This window comes from Melampsora larici-populina (assembly GCF_000204055.1).
Source record: "Melampsora larici-populina 98AG31 unplaced genomic scaffold MELLAscaffold_4, whole genome shotgun sequence".
Classification (NCBI taxonomy): domain Eukaryota; kingdom Fungi; phylum Basidiomycota; class Pucciniomycetes; order Pucciniales; family Melampsoraceae; genus Melampsora; species Melampsora laricis-populina.
In genome coordinates this window covers 2226071-2246478 of record NW_006768768.1, presented here as the reverse complement: position 1 = coordinate 2246478, position 20408 = coordinate 2226071, and the positions used below count along the sequence as shown (strand labels likewise).

The following is a 20408-nucleotide window of genomic DNA, read 5'->3' as shown; positions in this document are numbered from 1 at the left end:
CATGCGTCGAGCTCGTCACTGAATCACCTTTACCACACCACGATCTTTATGGATCACAAGGCAAGGGACCTGATTGTCCTGATTTGGACTGCAACTCCCTGCAGTCCATACGCAGGGAAAAGACAGCTCGTGATCTATTAGTAAGTCGTCCTGTCTCGTTCATAACCTCTTCGTTCCCCTCCAATTCACCGTTTCATTTTACGTTTTCATTCTCATTCCACTGAACTGTGACTCATCTTGCTAAATTTTCCTTCGATTTCCCTTTAACCATCATGGATAGCCCTGAAATCAACGCTAGCACTTCGAATCCTTCAAACCTCATCCCCCCCATCTCCACTCGTCGCTCTGCACGAGCCAGCCCACGTCGTCAAGATCCAGGGTTTCTATCAACTTCAGGCGACTCGCGCACTGCCTTAACTCGACCAGCAAATCCCATCACCATTGGCATCCCCTCTTCCGATGATGAAGAAGGAAATAGCTCAGACTTTCAGGCAGACCTAAATCCCGAAAACGAACCTTCCCCAAATCCAACCCCAACTAAAACACAAAAATCACAAAAAAAAAGCACCATCTAAGAAGCGCAAGAAAAAGAGTGGCACCCAGTCTTTGGAAGATAATAAGCGGAGACGTGCTCCGGCCATCAAGGTTTGATATTTGATACTTTCTTTCTTTTTTTGATTTGTATCTTTATCTTATTCTATTGACTCGAGATCCGATGTTGTAACTGATCATGGGTAATCACATTAACAGGACTTCACTGCTCCAACGGATGTCGATGTGGATCAAGTAACCGATGACGAAGGCCCCAAAACCGAATTTAGAACTGGAATTACAGACAAAGTCAAGAATTTACTTGCTTACTATAAGGAACCCGAATTTGTTCCAGGGGAAGAGGTAAGTCATAATTAAATTCTTTTGACCATTTGTAGATCACTGACTTGTTCATTTCTTTTGACTAGCATACGGGTATCAAACGCAATTATCCATGTAAGTTTTGCAAGGGAGTATATGCTAGAGGGGACGATGGTAATTCGAACCTTTATGGCCATCGAGATGGATACAAAAAAAGGAAGGTTTGCGAGGGACGTCATCGAGCAATCAAAGCTGGACTAGAATTACCTCCAACATGGAAAGAACTAAACGAACCGGTCCAAGTCTCAATGAAAAGTGGTAACACAATAAAGTCGTTTCTGTCTCAGTCAGTGTTCAGTGTAGAGCTATTGAATGTTGTACTCGTCATTTGGATTCTTTGGCATGCGTTACCGTGGCTTCGTTTTCAGGACCCGACGTTACGAGCAGCATTCAAATTGTGCAATCCTACTGGTGTGCTTCGATCTCCCAAGTGGGCTGCTACTACTGCCAAGGAATTATTTTATTCTTTGTATAATGTAGTTATCAACCGCATCAAGGTGAGAACTATTTGTTTTAATTTCATCAATTTCTCTTGGGTTTTAATCTAAAGTTTTACGAATTGATGATATTTTCACATTTTCAGAATAACTCGAGTATGTTCTCATTGGCTCACGACGGCTGGACCACTAAAGGGAATCGAATGGCATTTATAGGTGTCATGATAAACTATATCGATGACAACTGGAATTACGTTACAGTGCATCTGACATTGAAGTGGGTTACTTGGCACCATTGTGGTGATCTTTTAGCTCGACCGGTAGCCCGAAATCTCATCCGACATGGTCTGCATAAGAAGGTAAGTTGTAATCACTTATTGTTTTTCGTTCTTGATCTCTGAAGTGACTGATGAATTGTAAATTCTCAGATGATAGGTCAGACAACTGATTCTGGATCCTCGAACGGACCAATGGCACGTGAAATGGCCCGGCTATTTGCAGAAAGTGACTCACCAGTTCACTGGTCACCCACAAAGAACCATGTTAAGTGCTTCTGTCACAAACTGGCTCTAATGGTCAGCCATGGACTCAAAACCCTCAACATCAGCGCTGGTCACACAAAACCAACCACGAAACCAGGCCTTTCAGTTCCTATTCCAACGGTTCGACTTAACGACGGCGACGAATTGGATATTGATGTATCAGAAGAATCAGACAAAGAACAAGGTAATTTGGTGCCAGATGCGCCTGAGGAAGGTTCCCTGTTGGAGGAGCCTTCAGAGGAGGCAATCCAATCTGCAGATATCATTGCACGTAGTGTCCACAAGGCCAGTGAGGTGCGATGTATATCAATTAAACATTATTGATCCTGATGTTATTTCTTGTATGCATTTTTAGGTCGACAAACTTATCCAAATGACATGTTCCAGCTCATCAAGACGGAATTACTTCGCTTCCAAAGCCAAAGCCCAAGGGATTCGGGTGCTAACTGTGGGGTATGGTGTCAGATGGAACGTCAAGGCTGACAGTCGGCGTAGGGCATGTGAAGGAAAAGAGGCAAGTGTTTTTCAACTTATATCATCACGCCTAGTATCATATTGATCATATTAATTTGAATTTGATTGAATAGATCCTGAATGCTATGACTTCACAGGATCAAAAGAGCAACAAATATTATCGTGGGCTTTCTATGTGCGATGAAGAGTGGGATGCCGTTGAGGCATTGAATCCGGTTCTAGAGGTAAGCTTTAAGTTTTTTAAAATGATGAATATATATATATATTCTCTTTTTCAACACTGAAATGTTTGACTTCTGATACAAGGTATTTGAAGAAGCCACCTTCCGAATGCAGGGTGACTTCTCCTCAGGATGCGAGGTTCTAGCTGAATACCTCCGCATCAAGAAGAAACTCGACTTGTTGAAAGACAATACCACATTTCCTAGTATCCACCGCGCGATTGATGAGATGTTAACCTGGCTCAAGACATACCAGGATGAGGCTTTAGACACTGAGATAATTGTCATCGCGACAATTCTTAATCCTCGGAGACGATTGAAGTTTATTCAAGATTTCTATCCACTTGCGAGCGATTTGGCCAAAGATGCCATTAAAGAGGTTTTTGAAGCACGGGTGATCGAGTGGAAAGCCAAAACAACCGAAGCTCCGATAGTTCATAAGGATACTGTACCTACTGCTATCGATGAGTTCGACATGTTTGCAGCAGGGTCTGATAACAATGCTCCAGCTTCTCAATACGAGCAAGAGCTGACTGATTACTGGTCAGGAAAGTTTGGCATTTCACCTGATGAAAAACCTTTAGACTGGTGGAGGGTAAGTCTCTCTGTATTTTCACCCGTTTCATCTTGTGATTGAAAACTGATATCAATTTGGGACTTTTTCAGAAACATGAGAAGTCCTTCCCGGTACTTGCTTCGATTGCAAGGGACTACTTGTCCATTTCGGGAACTACTTGCTGTTGTGAGCGTTTGTTTTCCTCGGCTGCAGATGTTGCTGCTCCGGGACAAGGTTCTATACTTCCAAATATGATCACTCGAAAGGTGGGATGTAGAGAGTGGATCAAGTCTGGAATTGTACCCACAGATAAGTTTGAAGATGCAGTGAAGTACCTCACAGAATACGAGGCACAACTGAAGAAGAAGGGACAGACCAAAAAGTAGTTTGACATTGTATCTTTTTCAATATTGTTTTACTTTCTTTTTTTCTTTCATCTATTTACAACAAGTTCTTTTATTTTGTTATCTCTTTTCTTTCAATTTCTTGTCTCTCCTTCAATTATTTGTTTTTTTGTTTTTTTTTTAAATTCAACCGTAATTGACCGATACCAAAGCCAAAAAAGCCGATTGCGGTAAGGTACGTTACGGTCCCACCGTGCCGGAATGTACTTTGGGAAACGGTTGTCTGACCATAACGGTATGGCACGGTGGGTACTTAGAACGGTCTACCGTAGTGTTATGGATTATCCACAACGCTACGGTAGATTACGCTGAGGTCCGAGCGTTGCTTCAATGTAACTTCAGCTGGACATGAGATCAGAATCTTTCATGATTCTGTGGTAGTCTCTGGCCTGCCAGAGCCTAGTAGATGGGGGCTGTGAAGGTAATGAGGAAACAGTCTTGGAAGCTTGATCAGAGCCAAATCAGAGAAAAGCAACCCAACATGTGCGCCAAAGGACAATAGGTATCCACAACGTGAGCTTTTCAGTAAGCAAAGCTTCAGAAAGAATTCACAGAAGCTGCATGAAAGATTCAGCAAAGCTTCAAAAGAGCTCAAGATGATGCCTGCAAACATCTGAACACGTCTCAAGATCAAAACAAAAATGATGTGTCCGCTGACCGGAAGAATCAGAGGACCATTGGCCTTCAAGAACCATTTCATGTGCCCTCAACTCTGAAATATGGAATGTGTTGACGTGTGTAGTACTCCCTTGATGGCCATTGAGGGCCCCCAAGGAATCACCAGTGTTGACATGTGTAGTCCTCCCTTGATGGCCATCAAGGGGCCCCAAAGCTGTGCAAGCCCTGAGGAAACACATGTGTTGACATGTGTAGTCCTCCCTCATTAATGGTCATCAAGGGGCCCCAAAGCTGTGCAAGCGCTGAGGGATCAGATGTGTTGACATGTGTAGTGCTCCCTCAATCGACGTCATGTTACTTCATCCATCAAGATCTTTTACAAGGCACACTGCATTGACAAGACAATCCCCGGGAAAAGCTACATTACATATGCACTCAACTCTCAAAGACAAAGACAGTGCATCTGACTTGATAAGCCAAAAGTCAAGGAACAATCAACGCAGACATGATGCAAAATTCAATTCAAGGTATACAGTATATACATATGAAGCGGGTATTGATGAATGATTATTCACCTTGTTTGGCTCCTGACTGATTGGGTTTTCTCTGTTGTATCATTCCTTGGGTAAGGGTGTGAATCACGTGGGTGTGAACAAATCAACACTAAAGGCAATAAAGCAACCACATTCAATGGTCTTTTGTCAACTGTATACCAACATATGGGATGTGATCGACAACAGAAAATGCATGGGATGAAAAGTCAAATCTTAGTGCAAATACAGCTCATCATGTCATAATGACATGGAAAAGCTGATGCAAATTACTTTGTCTTCGATCATCTAACTTATGGTCTGATCAATTGCTCAAAGGTGGGTATTGAGCTGGGGTGAGTTATTAGACGCAAAAGGCAATATTAAATCCTATGCATTGGCAAGTTGAGGATGTCTAAACGTAATTGGTATCGATCAATGAAAGTAAATGAAAATACACTCAAGGAATGAAAAGGTCAATGCAGGGTGGGATGCATGACATGTCGGGCACCAATAAATTATCAGTGACTCCGCTCGGCTGATAATTAATTGTGAATCCTTTGTATTCATGCAGCTGGGTAAGGGTGGGAATTGTGTTGATGTGACAATATCAAAGGCAAAGATAATCCAACAAAAAAAACCCAAAATTTATGAAAAGATGAATCAACAAGAAGAGTTGTCCACAAAAATATTCTAAGTGTAATGCAATCAAACAAAGAGAGAAACAACAGAAAAGCAATCAGCAGTTGATATAAAGAGAGTGGCTCTCCATCTCCAGGTGAACAGGACCGGAAATTGAAAAACAACACCGGGGTACCGAGGAGTGCGGGGTCGGGATTGTATCTTTTTAGTTTTTAGATTTTTTCAAAAAAATAGTAAAAGCTAGAGTTGTGTGAGATGGTTTGCAAAGACCTTTAAGATTAACTTTTCAATAAAGAGTATCAATTATTATTTCAACTCAAGCCTTTACATTCTAAAGTCTTCTTGTTCACTTGACATTGAGAGACCAAGGATAAGGTTCAGTAACTTTTGAGGTTGAAAATCAGTTTGGATATGTTGAACAGATTGTAAAGAGGAGTGATTGGTTCCTTGAAGTTTTAGAGTGTGGAATTTGAAGGAGTGCAGAGCTTTTGAGTGATGCAGGATCCTCAGTTGAAGAAATGGTACAAATGTTTTAGATGTCTGATGATTTATTAACTTATAACATCTGTCCTTCATCTTTGGCTTGGGATCAATTGGATCAAGAGAAACCCCCAAAAAATTATGAGGATGGGTCTAAATGATGTGATGTGGATGCATTGATATCAAACAGTAAGATAGGCAGAGAAAGACTGACACCATCAAATTGCAAAGATGACTTTAAAAGCTGAGCCTTTTCGAAGGAAGATGTCACAAGGCTTGAAGAGGTTGATCAAGAAGTCTTGTGCGGTAGTTGGGCCCGTCTCGCACTCCTGCGGGCCAGAGGTGGGCAGAGCGTTTGTGATCGGGTCGGAGAAGTTTCTCGGGTCGGATCATTAGCAATCCACGATTCTTGTGCTCTCGGACTGATCGCGAGTGTCTTGTTCGACTGCAGTGAAAGATGAGTGTGCTCTTCGAAGTAAGTCAAACCTTTCGTATTCTCATCTTGGTGATGGTGACTTACACTCGATTCCTTTTTAGACAAGTCTTGGTGACCTTGTCGTTGATCTCGAAACCGACCTTTGCCCTATCACTAGTGAAAATTTTCTCAAACTCTGTAAAACGTTTTACTATAATTTTACTTCATTCTTCAATGGTCTGTCCACTTCTTGAATCTGATTTGAATTTTTTTCGAATTCTTCACTAGGAAGTTTATCAACTGAATCTGTTTTCTCGTTGGCTGTTGACTTTTGACTTTCAGTTCAAAAGGACTTTATTGCACAGACTGGTGATCCTACTGAGCTTGGTACCGGAGGAGAGTCAATCTATTCAAAGCTGAAACCATCTAGCTCTTATCCTTACTATGGAAAAACCTACTTTCCAGCCGAGCTATTTCCTCAAAACCTCAAACTACTCAAACATAATACCAAAGGAACTCTCTCGATGGCCGTGTCGGACGGCAGATGTGCCAGTCAATTCTTCTTCACTCTTGAAGATGGTCTAGATTACCTGGATGGAAAACATGTAGTTTTTGGTAGAGTGGTAGAAGGATTGGAAACGCTTGACAAGATTAATGATGCACTTCTCGATGATAACGGACGACCATTACGAGATATTCGATTAAGACATGTGATCGTACTTGACGATCCTTTTCCAGACCCTGAAGAACTTGTGATCCCTCCTAATTCTCCTATCGAACCACCTAGTCATCTGAAGGGCAAGATTTTGGCGGTAGGAGATGAAGAAGAGTTGGATGAAGATTTAGATGAAGAAGAAGCTGAACGTAGACGAAGGGAACGTGATGCAAGAGCTCAAGCCTTAACACTTGAAATGGTTGGAGATCTTCCATTTGCCGAAGTAGCTCCACCTGAAAACATTTTGTTTGTTTGTAAATTGAATTCGATCACTAGATCTGAAGATCTTGAGTTAATCTTTAGTAGGTTTGGAACCATTTTGAGTTGTGAAGTCATCAAGGATGGCAAAACTGGTGATAGTCTTCAATATGCGTTTATTGAATTCGATCAAAGAGAAGATGCTGAAAGGGCTTATTTCAAAATGGATGGTGTGTTGATTGATGATCGTCGAATTCATGTTGATTTCTCTCAATCTGTCTCAAAACTGTTAGTGCAAAGTTTTTTTCTCCTATTTGATTTATGAAAACTTTTTGAAATCTGATTGATTTGATTAATTTGATACTCTGGATTGCTCCTCAGTCATTCAGATTGGGTTTTTAAAAGAACTGGACGAAGGACAAACCCTCAAACTTCAAGTGATCGAAAACCATCACATCCATCACAACCACGCTCATCACATCATTCTCATGGAACGAATACAAATCACAAAGCTCACAAAAACTATGAAATGACATTTGAATCAACTGAAAGAAGTAAATCTGACTCTCGACACTATCAGTCTCGTCATGAGGGTAGAGGAAGTGGAATGAGGCGAGATCGAGATGAACGTGGTTCTAGAAGAAGTAGGTCACGAAGTCCACAGAGACGCACATCTCATCATGATCGATCGGATCGTCGGAGGTGATGGTGATTCTTATAAAAAAAGAATGATGTATTCTGTAAGCTAAAGGACCACTATGGATTGTATACATAAATATCTATTTGACTTTTTATCTTTGAGACATTCTCATGGGTCATCTATCATCAAGAAATTGAATTTCATGTTGGTAAACTGAAAGGTGTGTTTGAACTTGTTGTATCTAATCATTGAGAGATTTGTTCAATTTGTCTTGACAGCGATATTTCTTGATGCTTAAATTCAGTCAGTGAATCAAATAACACCCTTCTACTTTCTACATTGATTTGATAGACCTGCACATCACATTAATAAAATAACCCGCGCTTCACAAGGGTGTTTGAAAAGTCTTCTATTCACTTTCAATATTAGAGACCGAAAATAAATTTCTCGATCCATCAGGAGACTGTGTCAATGTAGGTCTTCCAAGCTCAGCCATTCCGTCATACTGCATAGTCCAAGTCCTTGATTCATAACATATGTTAAAAAAGTAAAATTCAAAAAAATTATAAACTGTTTTCGAAATCAGATGAGCTTCAAAAACTAACTTTGATATTGGGCCCCACCCCCTGGGGTCTACAGTGAAGTCGGCACCTCGCCTAGATATCACAGTCAAGCGTGCTTCAAATGCTTGTGTGTTTGAGCTGGGAAGATATAGCAGTACAGCAAAGTCCAGAGTTGACCTTTGGTGGTGAAATGATCCCATAGGTTGACAGTTGTGGCCAAAATGGTTACAGGGGTTTCCATATCATTAGTGAAAAATTGAAATCACTTACAGGACTCCGTCACGCGCCTCACGATCCTCCTGCAGCGTCAATAACAATTTGTTTGTTTCAATCCCCGAGCTGAAAATACTTCCTGATGAAGTTGTGTCTTGGGATCGAGAACGAGTATGTGTAAGATCCACTTTTCCATACTGGGGCCATCTGGTCAGAATTCACTCGGAGATGATGAAGAGGCAGACCACTTACGGCATTGACACCAAGCGAGAGGCCATATGAAGTATCTCTACCGTGATGCACCGTAGTAGGTTCTCCAGTCGTGTGGACAACTCCTTGACTAGGGTGAATTGCCTGGGGCAGAAAAAAGTGGGAATGACCTCTTATGTCCTGAATGTAAATATAGCAAGCAAATAGGATGGGATACCTTAATAATTGGATCTCGAGTCCCTGGATCCTTCGGTCCGGGAAACAATGAAAGACTGATTTCCGAGTGTTTGATCCTTGCATGTGGGCGACGAGGATGGAACACGGCTCGAAAACCTGCACGGGAAGATTCCATGCATCAACAATTGACCACAATTGACCGTAAGGGGAGGGCAGTCCCGCCAGTTTTTTTTTGTCCAATGAAAAATGTAATGACAAACCTAATAAACAGCTTCTATAACCTAATATATTCTCAGTATAAAGACAGTGAGTCTTGGTCACCAGCAGTCTTTTGGATATAAATTGAAACATAGAACTATCAGTAAAAGACTTTCAAGCTCGGCGTCACGCTGGTCGTGATGGAGGAATGCTCACCTGCTCGTGCGAATATCACAGTCTGCAATCAGATCTTCTTGCGGCGGTATGACTCTGAGTAACTTCCGGCGGTAACAGCCGCCACTTCGGCGGAGGCTGACGCCTATTCCGCGCACGACCTCAGGCTTCCTCACGTACGTTCCACCCACCGATTGACGTGGCGACCACGACTCTCTGTCAGGTAACCAGGTTGGTCGCCATGTGAAGACTTCAAACGTCTCACTGAGCGGCTCAAGAGACGAGGGGATTGAAGTGACATGAGAATATCGAGATCCTGATTGGTCAAGTTCAAAATGCGATTCTGACATCGGGCAAGCGCGCAGTCCTGGGTCGCTTTCATCGAGAGGAGGATTGATCGAATGCTTGGCTTCAGCGTTCTCCGCCACCGAGGTCACGCTGGGACTTATAAGGGATTGGGAGAGCCACTCGGGATTGGTATATGGTAGACCCTCCGCAGACTGCGTGTTGAAAGAAGGCATCACGCCAGAGCTGGAATCGTGGTCAGGAGTACTCATGCTCGTATGATGTGCAATGTTGAAGTTGAAGGGAGAAAACAGTAGTGATTGGACTTCAAATTGAGAAAGAAAGTACGGATGTGACTGTTCTATTATTCTATAAGCGTAAACGCAGAAGGTTCCCTGAGACTTGGAGAGATGAAATGTGATCGAGAGTTTTATAGCAGAAGATCAAGACCTATCAAACTGTTTTCAAGTCTGAAGTTGAAGTTGGTACACAGCCACCGGTCAGGATATGAAAGCCGCATCACAGCAGGTTCAGACCTTGGTCAGCTCTCCGGCCGAAAGTCCCACGCTGCGTCTCTCTCGCACACTTGGAGTAGACAAACTCGTATCAAGGACCCTGATCAAAACCCAAGGGTGCAAAAATCCTCGAAGACCTGGGCAACAAACAATGCCATTTTCAACAATCTCTATTCCAATAACCTCAACATTCAAATGGCCAACCCGAACACGAGTACGATGTCCGGTATGGTACATTTATTACACTTCCTGCAGTGGTAGAAGAGCGGCCTCCTCTAAATGAAGATACTACCACCATAGCTGATTCATTTGATATCGCTCCTTGAGTTACATTTAACCTTTCTCACTCTAGTTGAACGTTGACAAGTCGATTGAGCTATGAAACAGAATGGAAACTGATTGCTAAAATTGAAGGATTAACTGAACTAGCATGTCCTGATAAGACCTCAGAGAAGCATATCTTGAAGATTTATCCGTAGAAATTAAAGCTTGGTAACACAGATAAGAGCTAGAAGCTGATGCAATGGTAAGTTGATAATATGGATTCAATTTGAACTCAAATCTAAAACCAACAATTCATATGATTTTTCCTGGATCAAATGTAGTAATTTAAATCAGAAATTTCAGACAGCTATTGCATAGTAAGCTAGTGTACAAAGCTGAGATGTACTTATCTACTATCTAGATTAGTTAGTCCATCAATGGAGTCCAAAAAATTATCTCATTCACATACATAAACTTGAATCAAATGAATTAAATCAATCATTTCAATTTGAGATCAATTAAATGATTCCAAGATTTGATTTATGATTCAGATTTCTTGAAACAAAAGTTGAAGAATAATTGAACTCCTCTTGTATCTAATACTTCAGGCTCTTCTACTATTTCTGGTAAAGAAATATTACAGAAATCTTCTTGGAAGGTTGAGGTTGCTTTTTGAACAGTTTTTTAAATATCATAAAGTTTGTCGAAGACACTGATCTGCACAAGCTTGGATGTCTACAGAGGTACTTTTAATATACCAGCCGGGCAGGACCCTGAAGATATCATATCGAACCTTCTGATGTGATTCTGTCAAAAGCCCCGTTGATTCATATCCCAAAGATTAGAAGTGCGCGCGTGCCGTGTGGGAACTTCTAGATTGGCCAGAAACATGTGTAATTTCGAAACGAGTGTGGTAAAGACAGAGGGCCTCTTCAAAAAAATCAAGAAAACCATCAAAATTCGGTATGGAAATTCAGGATAAATGTACAAAAAATTATGAACAGTGACAAGTAAAATAAAACGAAAGGACAGTGATAAATGTCAAAAGATGTGAACGAAAAGAAAAGAAATGGCTGAAATAATAATGCGATAAATGAAGACAGGGAAAACTGCGAGGAACAAACAACCCATTTGACTTGAAGAAATTTGCTTGAACATTTGACGCCAGAACACCATACAAATTCAAGAGACCACAAGAGTCAAAACGTGCCCTTACAGTGATCAAAGCCAAAGCCAAATGAAGTCTACAAGGAAGTGGGTGTAAGTGATTTGCCCGGAGCCCTCTCCCGATCCGGGAACTATGTGTGGTTACTTTTTGTCTTTTTGATATGTAAGGGAAACTATTGAAGATGGTGATTGCTTTCTTAAATTCGTCATTGCCGCGCTTCCGAATTGGGATTGATATTTCTACGGATCTTATTTTCGGCGTGTGCCAAGCGGTGAGCGTAAAAGCTGCGAGGACCGGGTAAGTTGGAGTTCGATAAGGAACCAAAACTGGATTCAGTAGGATAAAGGGCCTTGGAAGATGACTTCTTGAGGTCCTGCTTGTGGTCGACGTGGGCTTTTTGAACTCGAGCTTTCTCGTCTTCGTTGGATATCGCTTTACGTTTCAAAGAGGGGCGATTCGATTGCCTTTCATCGCTTGAACGGTGAACTTCCTTTGCCCGATTTCTGGTAAGCCATTCCCTAACGAGACTATGCACATGCGTACAGTCATGAGGTACGATAGCTGTATGCTGGTAACCTGGAGTTGATCCAACGTAGCCGGGCGCGTAGAGCGGAGGAGGAGGGTTATAACTCGCAGTTGAGGATGGTCCTTGTTCTAGAGGTTCAGGAGCCACTTGGGACTTTCGTGCGAGTGGAACCGAATTGCATGGAAGAGATTTGGAATCGGAGGGCAGTGACATCATGTGTTGTTTTTGGAAAAAGGCCAAGAGTGCGATGAGCAGAAACTTATTCTTATGAGCGCAAAGCTGTCTGGATCCGATGTCGAGGTGAGGTGTTCCAGTTGTTGAGAAGGACTTGAAGAGTTCAAATTGGATTGTAAAACTAGGAATTACTAAACCAGTGACAATGTAAGAAAGTAAAAGGGAGGAATGATCAACTGAGAATGTAGATTTTTTGGGGAGTTTGGCAGTTGGCCTTTCGGTAGCTTGAAGTCATTGTTTTGAGGTTGAAAGAAAAAGCTCACCCCAAATGTTTTTTTTCCCATAATCATCTTCTCAGATGTATTTTTATCTCTTTGTCCCTTTGAGCCTGGGTATATCGCCAGCTTGAGGAAGTGAAAAGCACCCTGAAGGATGTGTTTTATGTAGTCATTTTCCTAATTCATGTTTAGATTGCTATAAGCTACCTGGAAGGACAAAGGTAGTATGCTTTTGAAGTGATCCTAACTTTTGTCCTCACTGTTAATTTATCCTACCGGACCGCGAGCGATATCGGTTGAAACCGCTACTGATTTTTGCTTCGGATTACCTTTTGTTGTCGCCAGATTTTTTGAAGGATGATGATGAGAGGGGCAAAGGCATATCACCCTTTGTTACCACCAACGCTCGCAGCGAATGGGGAAAAGTTCTCCATCAAAAGTGAATCGCCTGTATGCTGCAAACATATCTCCATACAACGCTGATCCACAAAAAGGGCTTTCTCTCATGACGCGATCTAAGATCTTGCCTCAGACTACCGCCCTCAGCAAACACATGGAACTTCACAAAGTAAACAAATTGATAGCAAGAGAGATGATGGAGTCAACGTAGCTGACGGGAATTACGGAGTGAGCTCTCGAGTTCAGGGTGGTGATGTAGTATGCCAAGATCCCCGGGCAAAGATCATATGTACGTTCTCGAAGTCGGAAGCCCCTCTGAATCACCATTCACCGGTGCTAAATTATCACATTCGTCCATGGCGCACTTTCGACATCTCATAGAACCGTCAACTAATTGCTCCATGGCTGGTATATTTCACACATAAGCTTGACTAAAGCTTCTCTTCCGATTCGAGAGCAGACGTGGCCGCGTCGGATCCGGAAGACACCTCGGAAGAGGGGCTTGGTTAAGCTTATTTCACACATGTCTCTGGAGGCTGAACGCGCGCGCGCTCTTCCCGACATACGTGCTGGTCCAAAAAAGTCCGAACAGCAGAGCTCAAGACTTATCCAAGTGGTAAATATGTAGTAACTTCTTAAAGTTTCCAGCGACCAGTTGTTTGGCCGCACGAATATAGTAACAATCATGTACAATCGTCGTTATGTTGGAAGGGCATATAACTTACAAGTCACCAAGTCGCTATCAGTCTTCCTGAAAGGCACACATTTTGATATTAGAGAACAACACTATCATGGAATGAAGTCTCAAGTGGTAGAAATCCCCTAGCGACGTCTTTCAAGGCGTTTCTATGTACTTGAACCATCCAATAAGTATTGGTTCTTATTCATCAAGACTGCGCCTGTTTATACAACTTCGCACGCCGGTCTCATTGCAACTAGTTTGCTGGTGTCGCGGTTCGTCGTAGTGATCAAGGTCTGCCCATCATATCCTTCACGTCCACTCCTCTCCCGCTTTATTAAAACGGGGCTTCGAAAGATCTCTACATAGTCACATCCTAACTCACAGCCCTTCAACCTCCTCCAACGAAAATTATCAGAAATCTCCTCGAATTCTTCTCATCGAAGCTTGCTCGCTCCTGTTCCCAAGCTGAAGCCATATTATACATCTCGATCATTATCATCCGATCTGAAAGTTTCCTGTTGCGGCGAGATGTTGTTCTTCCTGATTGCTATATCGCTCATTCTAAACGGGGTGTTATCCTCTCTTATCGTCGTTGGCTCGGATTGCAATTCTGAAGGTTCAGGAGGCCGCGGTCAGCTGACACCTCGAGGGCCGGACTTTCCGAGAAACAGTTCCGCCTATAACCTTACCATCCCAGAAGACCTCACCTTAAGAGCCGTGACCGTTGGTATCGGAACTCAGAACTACACTTGCTCTCTCACCTCTGGAACTCCTACCTGGAAACCTGTTGGCGCCAGTGAGTTGATCAATTCAAATCAATAGGCGTCCATGCCCCAGATTTTTGACGAGGAGGTTGACTTTTTGGATAAAAACGCTGATGTTCATGTTCCATACACAGTGGCCCAGCTGAGAGACATCACCGACGCTGAGGAGGATCCCGAAGAAATCGCCAGAGCAGCTACCAAGAAACAATCCCGAAAACTTTTGTCTCGCTACACCCATATCGCGACGCATTATTTTGTCCCACACGGAGCAAGTGGTGCAGGCGCACCCGCCTTCTTTTTCGACCCTCGGAAGAACTTATGGCCCAACACAGGTCCTGCCGATAATTATGTGATTGTGGCCAAGATCGGATTGATGCCAGCACCAAACCACCCGAAACGAAACGTACCTTGGCTTGCTCTGAAAGGGGTCGATGGCAATGCAGCTAGTCTAGTTTTTAGGACGAATACTCATTTTGGAGCTTCACCACCTGAAAGTGTTTGTGTTGTGGAAGGAGAAGAAGCCAACATGGGTTACTCGGCGCTGGTGAGTATATTTTCTTTTCGCTCACCTTCTTTGATCTGCACTGACTTGATTTCTCTGATCTTGACGAACCCGGGAGTAGTATTGGTTTTATCACTGAGATTCTAGTTGATGGCTTTTACGTCATGGTAGATGAAGTTCTTGAAAAATCACAAAAAGATAACATATTATAACTTTCGATTCGATTGAAGAAAACATGCAATTCTCTTGTATATCAGAATTGAAGAATTATTCACCCAAGCTTTGATTGAGAGATTAAATTTTATTTCAAAACTATACAATCTAAGAGAAAAAACTTGCATTTACATAATTTTATTTTTTTTCTTCTTCTTCAAATTGGTTATTTACTAGTATGTACACTTTTGTTTGTTAATTCTTTGAATTTTCATTAAATTATTTTCGAACCTCAAAGAAATCTTTCAATCATCTCTTCCAAAATGATTACCTCATCAATAAATCAAAAAAAAAACCTCGCTTTGCATTTTATCCTTTCCTTACATAATTTTTATTTCAGCTTTTCTTTGTTACTATCTTGAAATGATGTAATTTTTTCTTCGTCATCTTTACTAGTGCTCTCCAAGTAATCAAGTTCACCTTCGTAAAGTGAGCAAACTAGACTTAGTTCTGTGTCACTTTGTTTTTAAAATCGTGATTTTACGAAATAGATCACCTACTATATCCAGATCATCTGGACGCATACCATTATTTCTAAATAAAGATCTTTTCTGAAATCTAGATCTTATTGCAAGAGTCTTATATATACTTTAAATGTCCCAAGTTCATGAGAAGATCAAATTCTCATTTGGTTTCATAGTGTAGACAATGGATTTCTTTCAAAAGCTGCTGAAATGACTGGGTGACAAAATAGCCTGCCCAACCCGAATCGATCCTCGAGACAAACGTGACAAGTGAATAATCCAAACCAAGAAAAGCATATGAAGGAAAGTACATTGGACGTAAACCATGGTACAAAAAGCAATATTCCTCTGACTCGTGTTTTCTTGACATGTACCACAAAGAGATTTACAAATTGCTGGCGATTGGCCGGCGTCTGTTCGACAACTATCCTCTCTTTATTTCTCCATCTCACTTCCCATGTGTTCCACCAATTTTCTCGCATAAGAGTTCCGTTCTCTGCCAGAGTACTTATAATGATCATGAAATGTACGGCACAGCGAGAAAAAGATACTGTCTGGTGCATCAGTTTTGAAACTTATTTCAAAACGCATCACTCATGTTGGTCCAGTGAGATAGAACAATATGATTTTCGTTTTTTTGGGAATATCGAGAGAATGCAGAAGTCATCAACACCTTCCCTCGTATCTAATTTTTGATATCTAAAGCTCCGATGTACAATACTTCATTTCCTCGTGATGTTTTTCTTTATAACGTTTGTGTGTGTCAATTTTCAATTTTCATTCATTCCTTCGTGTAAGTTTTGGCTGAAAACGTCTGATGGATCATCACTTATGAAATTAGGACTATGCTTGTTAGCAAGGAAGGAAGAGTGCATCTTACTGCTGTCACTGAGAGAACCACAATTTCAATACATGAAGGGATTTTTACCTTTGAAGAGCTTAAACTTCAATAATTTTGTGTTGAGGGGCTTCAAATTGAATCAGACTATGTACCAGTGTCACAGTTGCTACTCTAGCTCATTGAAACAAGAAACTTCAGAGCATGCGTCATTGAGATAATGTGTTGTTCGGCCTGCAGGTGCACACATGCACGCATAGTTAAGCTTATGCACGCATCTTGTGCTGGGTGAAGTCGGGTACTGCGGGAAGTCAACCGATCAGGTCTCGACTCGACTTACCACAGCAGTGTTATTCGATTTAGCACTTCAGACCGATCACAACTACCACTTCATCCAAGCTCGGAACCTGATAGCCATCCTCAACCATCCTCAACCAATACTTCATTGTATATTATATTCATGACGGGCTTGAGGCCGTCATCTTTGACTCGAGTTCAGCTTCGTCAAGGAAAATCGTTCAATACGCTCAACATGTCCATCAGGTCTTCCAACTCGATTGTTCCTCTTAACCATGCCATTCGTCAAACATCTATGAGCTCAAGGATGAACTTGGCTCAAAGAAGAGTTAGTATTCAAAACTCATTCGTAAAGCTGATGGCATATCTGACTGACGATCTCTCCTTTCGATCGACCAACAAAGCTTTACGCCACTAATTTGACCCCTCCTACACCTCCTAAGCGGAAAGGTCTGGTGCGGAAGTTCGTCTTACCTACTGCTGTTTTCGGAGGTGTCTTTTACGGTGCTGGTAGGTGAAAATTCTCATTATGATGTGTGAATATATGAGTCATCAAGGTAATCTCATGATGAAGATGTTGATACATATCGAAATCTTTGTATGTCTTTTGAAACCAGGCATCTACGCTTCGTTCCAAAACGAATGGGTCAATGACTTCTTTACTCAAAACGTACCACTTGGCGAGGAACTCGTCAATTATTTTGAAGAGTACAATCTAGAAAAGATTGGTGACGTTTCGAAACGGGCAGTAGAAGTCACAGGAGGCGTGATCTCAAGTGCTAAAAACACCCTCGGTCTCACTGAAACTCAGGCTCTTCACACTTCTCCTTCACAATCTACTACATCTGTCAATGGTGATGAAGAGGCCAAGTTGAAATCCAAAACAGAAACCAATATCGAGAAGATGAAAGCAAAGACAGAAGCAGCCGTACAACGAGGACAAGAATTAGCTGCTGCAGGTGCCCATCAAATCAATAAATCTTCTCAAAAACTGGAATCGACTGCTAAAGCCAAAGCTGATCAAGTGAAGCAAAGTCTGAAATCCAATGCACCTGCTGCATCAGAGTCTTCCCCAACGACTTCAGCATCAGCCACAACCTCTTCCACCGGATCTCTTCCTATCTACCCAGGATCTATTCCAATCGGACACGAACCTCCACCTGGCTACATCGGATCTGCCCCTAGACCACGAGATCCATCGACTACCGCTGCTCCCCCTCCACCCTCTTTGCCTCTTCTAGCACCTAGTATCCGAGGCTTCTCCGGTTCAGAACCCGCCCTTGGACAGTTGGCATCTACCATTGATAATCTCGCCGGATTCTTGCGAGACAATCCGGATCTTGTTGTCCGAGGCAAGACCCAGAGTGGAGACGATGCCCCAAGAGTCTTAGCAAGCGCTGAGGTCGAGTTGAAAAATCTTGGTCATCGATTAGAAAAGATCAAAGTTGAAGAGCGTCAACACCTGGAAAGCTCTTTAGACACTCAAGCTAAACAATACAGCAAGCTCTTACTGGATGCAGAACGAGATTTACATCAACGTCTTGACAAACAGGAAGATGATTGGAAGGATGCCTTTGAATCTGAGCGACAGAAACTGGTGAAATTTTATAATGCCAAGTTAGAAAAAGAATTAGAAACTCAACAGGAATTGATCAATGAGAGACTGAAACAAGAAGTGATTTCAAAGGGACTCGAATTACAAAGGAAATGGACTAGACAGATCAAATCACAGGTTGAACAAGAACGTGAAGGTCGATTGAGCAAGTTGGTAGAATTAGAAAGTTGTATTAAAGAACTTGGACGAGCTACACTCGATAACGAAGAATATCTTGATCAGAATCGTAGAGTTCATAAACTTTGGAATGGTATTCGAGCGATCTCACGAGTTTTCGAGTACAGCTTCAAACGCCCCTTCACCGAGGAAGTCCTTGCTTTGAAGGCTGTCAACAAAACTTTTATGTCAGCCACTGAACCTTCCACTGACATCATTTCCACTGCTCTTGCTACTCTGTCGTCTCAGACCATCGAGAATGGAGTCGAGACGTTACCAAACTTAACGATCTGGTTCCAAGAATCTGTTGCACCACGAGTTCAATCTGTTGCCTTCTTTCCTGATCACGGAGGATTTCTAGCATACTTTGCTTCATACTTTCTCAGTCACTTTTTAATTATCAACAAACAAAGTGGATATCAAATCGAAGGTGATGATGTGATGAGCGTCTTGAGAAGGGTAGAGAGTTTATTGAATGGAAAAGATTTGGATGGAGCTACAAGAGAATTAAACGCTTTGAAAGGATGGCCTAAGGTCTTGGCTCGTGATTGGCTTGAAGCAGCAAGAAGACATTTAGAAGTTAAACAAGCTATTGAGGTTTGTTCTTGAAGTTTTGATCTCTTTAACTAAATTGATCAGAAACTGATTCAGATTGATTTGTCAATCTAGTTAATCGAAACTGAAGCTCGCTTACAATCTTTATTACTTTAAAGCTAAGTTAAAGATTTGCTTTATATCCAAATCAAAAATCAAAACTCTTGCTTTCTTTTTCAAATAGTGTAGTTTTTGTTTTCTTCTAGTACTCAAAAATTATTGAAATTGAAAAAAACAAAAAACAAAAAGATTGAAAAAAACAAAGAAACTTTGTTTTTCAATTCAATGTAATTCACACAATATACTAGATTTCCGCCAAGTTTTTTTTAAATTTGAGAACAAGAGACTTCCTACATATGAGTTGCCCCAGAATTGTATTGCGCATTCAGTATAGTATAATTTAATTAAATGAGGATATTGAGGTTCTTGGCTTGAGGTGTCTTGGTCGTATGGCCCAAATTAGTTTCGTGGTGTTATGTAGAATTGAAGGCCGACGATGTCGAGATTTTTTGTACCTCTTCTGCCTCGAAGTGACAAGGGTAACCAAAGCAGCATGAAGGTGATGACATATGTACAGGCATAAGTTGTGCTGCGGCTGCTGTGCAGTTCGGAGTCGCTAAAATACAGATTACGTCATAGCCCTCGATAGCTCAGTTGGAAGAGCATGAGACTGTAATTGGTTAAGTCGCGCATCTCAGGGTCATCGGTTCGATCCCGATTCGAGGGAGATCTTCTTTTTTCTGGGACCGACGGGTGTTTTGTTTAGGAGATTTGATATTGATCTCAAGAAGATAAACTTGATTTTTGTTTGCATTCAAGCCACTTAACTTGTAAAGCATGAGGTGAAATCACATCCTGCATAATTTCTATCTTGAAGCTCCAACAAACAGCCCTTTTGAACCTTAGGCTTTGTATTCTTTGTGCATGGGTTGCTTGTTGTCTTTTGTTTTTGCAATGAATTGATAACACTTTTTGGTCAGACCCAGATATATCCAAATTATTTTGTCATCATACTTAATCAAGAGATCTCAAACCAAAATGTCTAGATTAATCTTAGTCATTCAGTTTCTTCATGAGAGAAATACAATTACAAAGAAGCTGTAGGCAATGTCAGCTAAGCTATTTGTTCATGAGTTACTGTTCCATTCAGTAATGAAAAAGTCATCCTATCTATCAGAGACATTGAATGTGAAGAAAAAGTTTAGATTTCCTTCTGTCTTCTTGGACCACTTATAACATATATGGATTTCAATCCTGTAATATCTACACTGTTTGTGAGCCAAGGCTATGGTTAAGAACAGTGTCAGCAAGTTGAAGAACCTGCATGACCAAACATACAAAGTTTCAATTACTTG

At 41.6% G+C, this 20408-nt stretch overlaps 5 protein-coding genes across 5 annotated transcripts; 3 read left to right on the top strand and 2 right to left on the bottom strand.

Annotated features, from left to right (window-relative positions):
• Positions 1–6266: 6266 nt before the first annotated feature.
• Positions 6267–7936, top strand: MELLADRAFT_70923 (uncharacterized protein; the record flags this gene model as incomplete). The annotated part of the gene is made up of 4 exons (XM_007405650.1): positions 6267–6291; positions 6354–6468; positions 6574–7432; positions 7526–7936. The coding sequence occupies 4 exons, from the start codon at positions 6274–6276 to the stop codon at positions 7848–7850; spliced, it is 1317 nt and encodes a 438-aa protein (XP_007405712.1).
• A 257-nt stretch (positions 7937–8193) lies between these two features.
• MELLADRAFT_60030 (uncharacterized protein) lies at positions 8194–9876 on the bottom strand (the record flags this gene model as incomplete). Its single annotated transcript, XM_007405559.1, has 5 exons — positions 8194–8305; positions 8390–8485; positions 8618–8757; positions 8813–9275; positions 9362–9876. The coding sequence occupies 5 exons, from the start codon at positions 9874–9876 to the stop codon at positions 8194–8196; spliced, it is 1326 nt and encodes a 441-aa protein (XP_007405621.1).
• A 1880-nt stretch (positions 9877–11756) lies between these two features.
• On the bottom strand, positions 11757–12546 carry MELLADRAFT_102886 (uncharacterized protein; the record flags this gene model as incomplete). The annotated part of the gene is made up of 2 exons (XM_007405558.1): positions 11757–12442; positions 12489–12546. 2 exons carry the CDS (start codon positions 12544–12546, stop codon positions 11757–11759), a joined length of 744 nt encoding a protein of 247 aa, XP_007405620.1.
• A 1592-nt stretch (positions 12547–14138) lies between these two features.
• MELLADRAFT_124323 (uncharacterized protein) lies at positions 14139–15015 on the top strand (the record flags this gene model as incomplete). The annotated part of the gene is made up of 3 exons (XM_007405651.1): positions 14139–14406; positions 14509–14918; positions 14998–15015. 3 exons carry the CDS (start codon positions 14139–14141, stop codon positions 15013–15015), a joined length of 696 nt encoding a protein of 231 aa, XP_007405713.1.
• A 1749-nt stretch (positions 15016–16764) lies between these two features.
• On the top strand, positions 16765–19306 carry MELLADRAFT_115375 (uncharacterized protein; the record flags this gene model as incomplete). Its single annotated transcript, XM_007405652.1, has 4 exons — positions 16765–17016; positions 17093–17198; positions 17306–19056; positions 19129–19306. 4 exons carry the CDS (start codon positions 16852–16854, stop codon positions 19168–19170), a joined length of 2064 nt encoding a protein of 687 aa, XP_007405714.1.
• Between the last annotated feature and the right edge of the window lie 1102 nt (positions 19307–20408).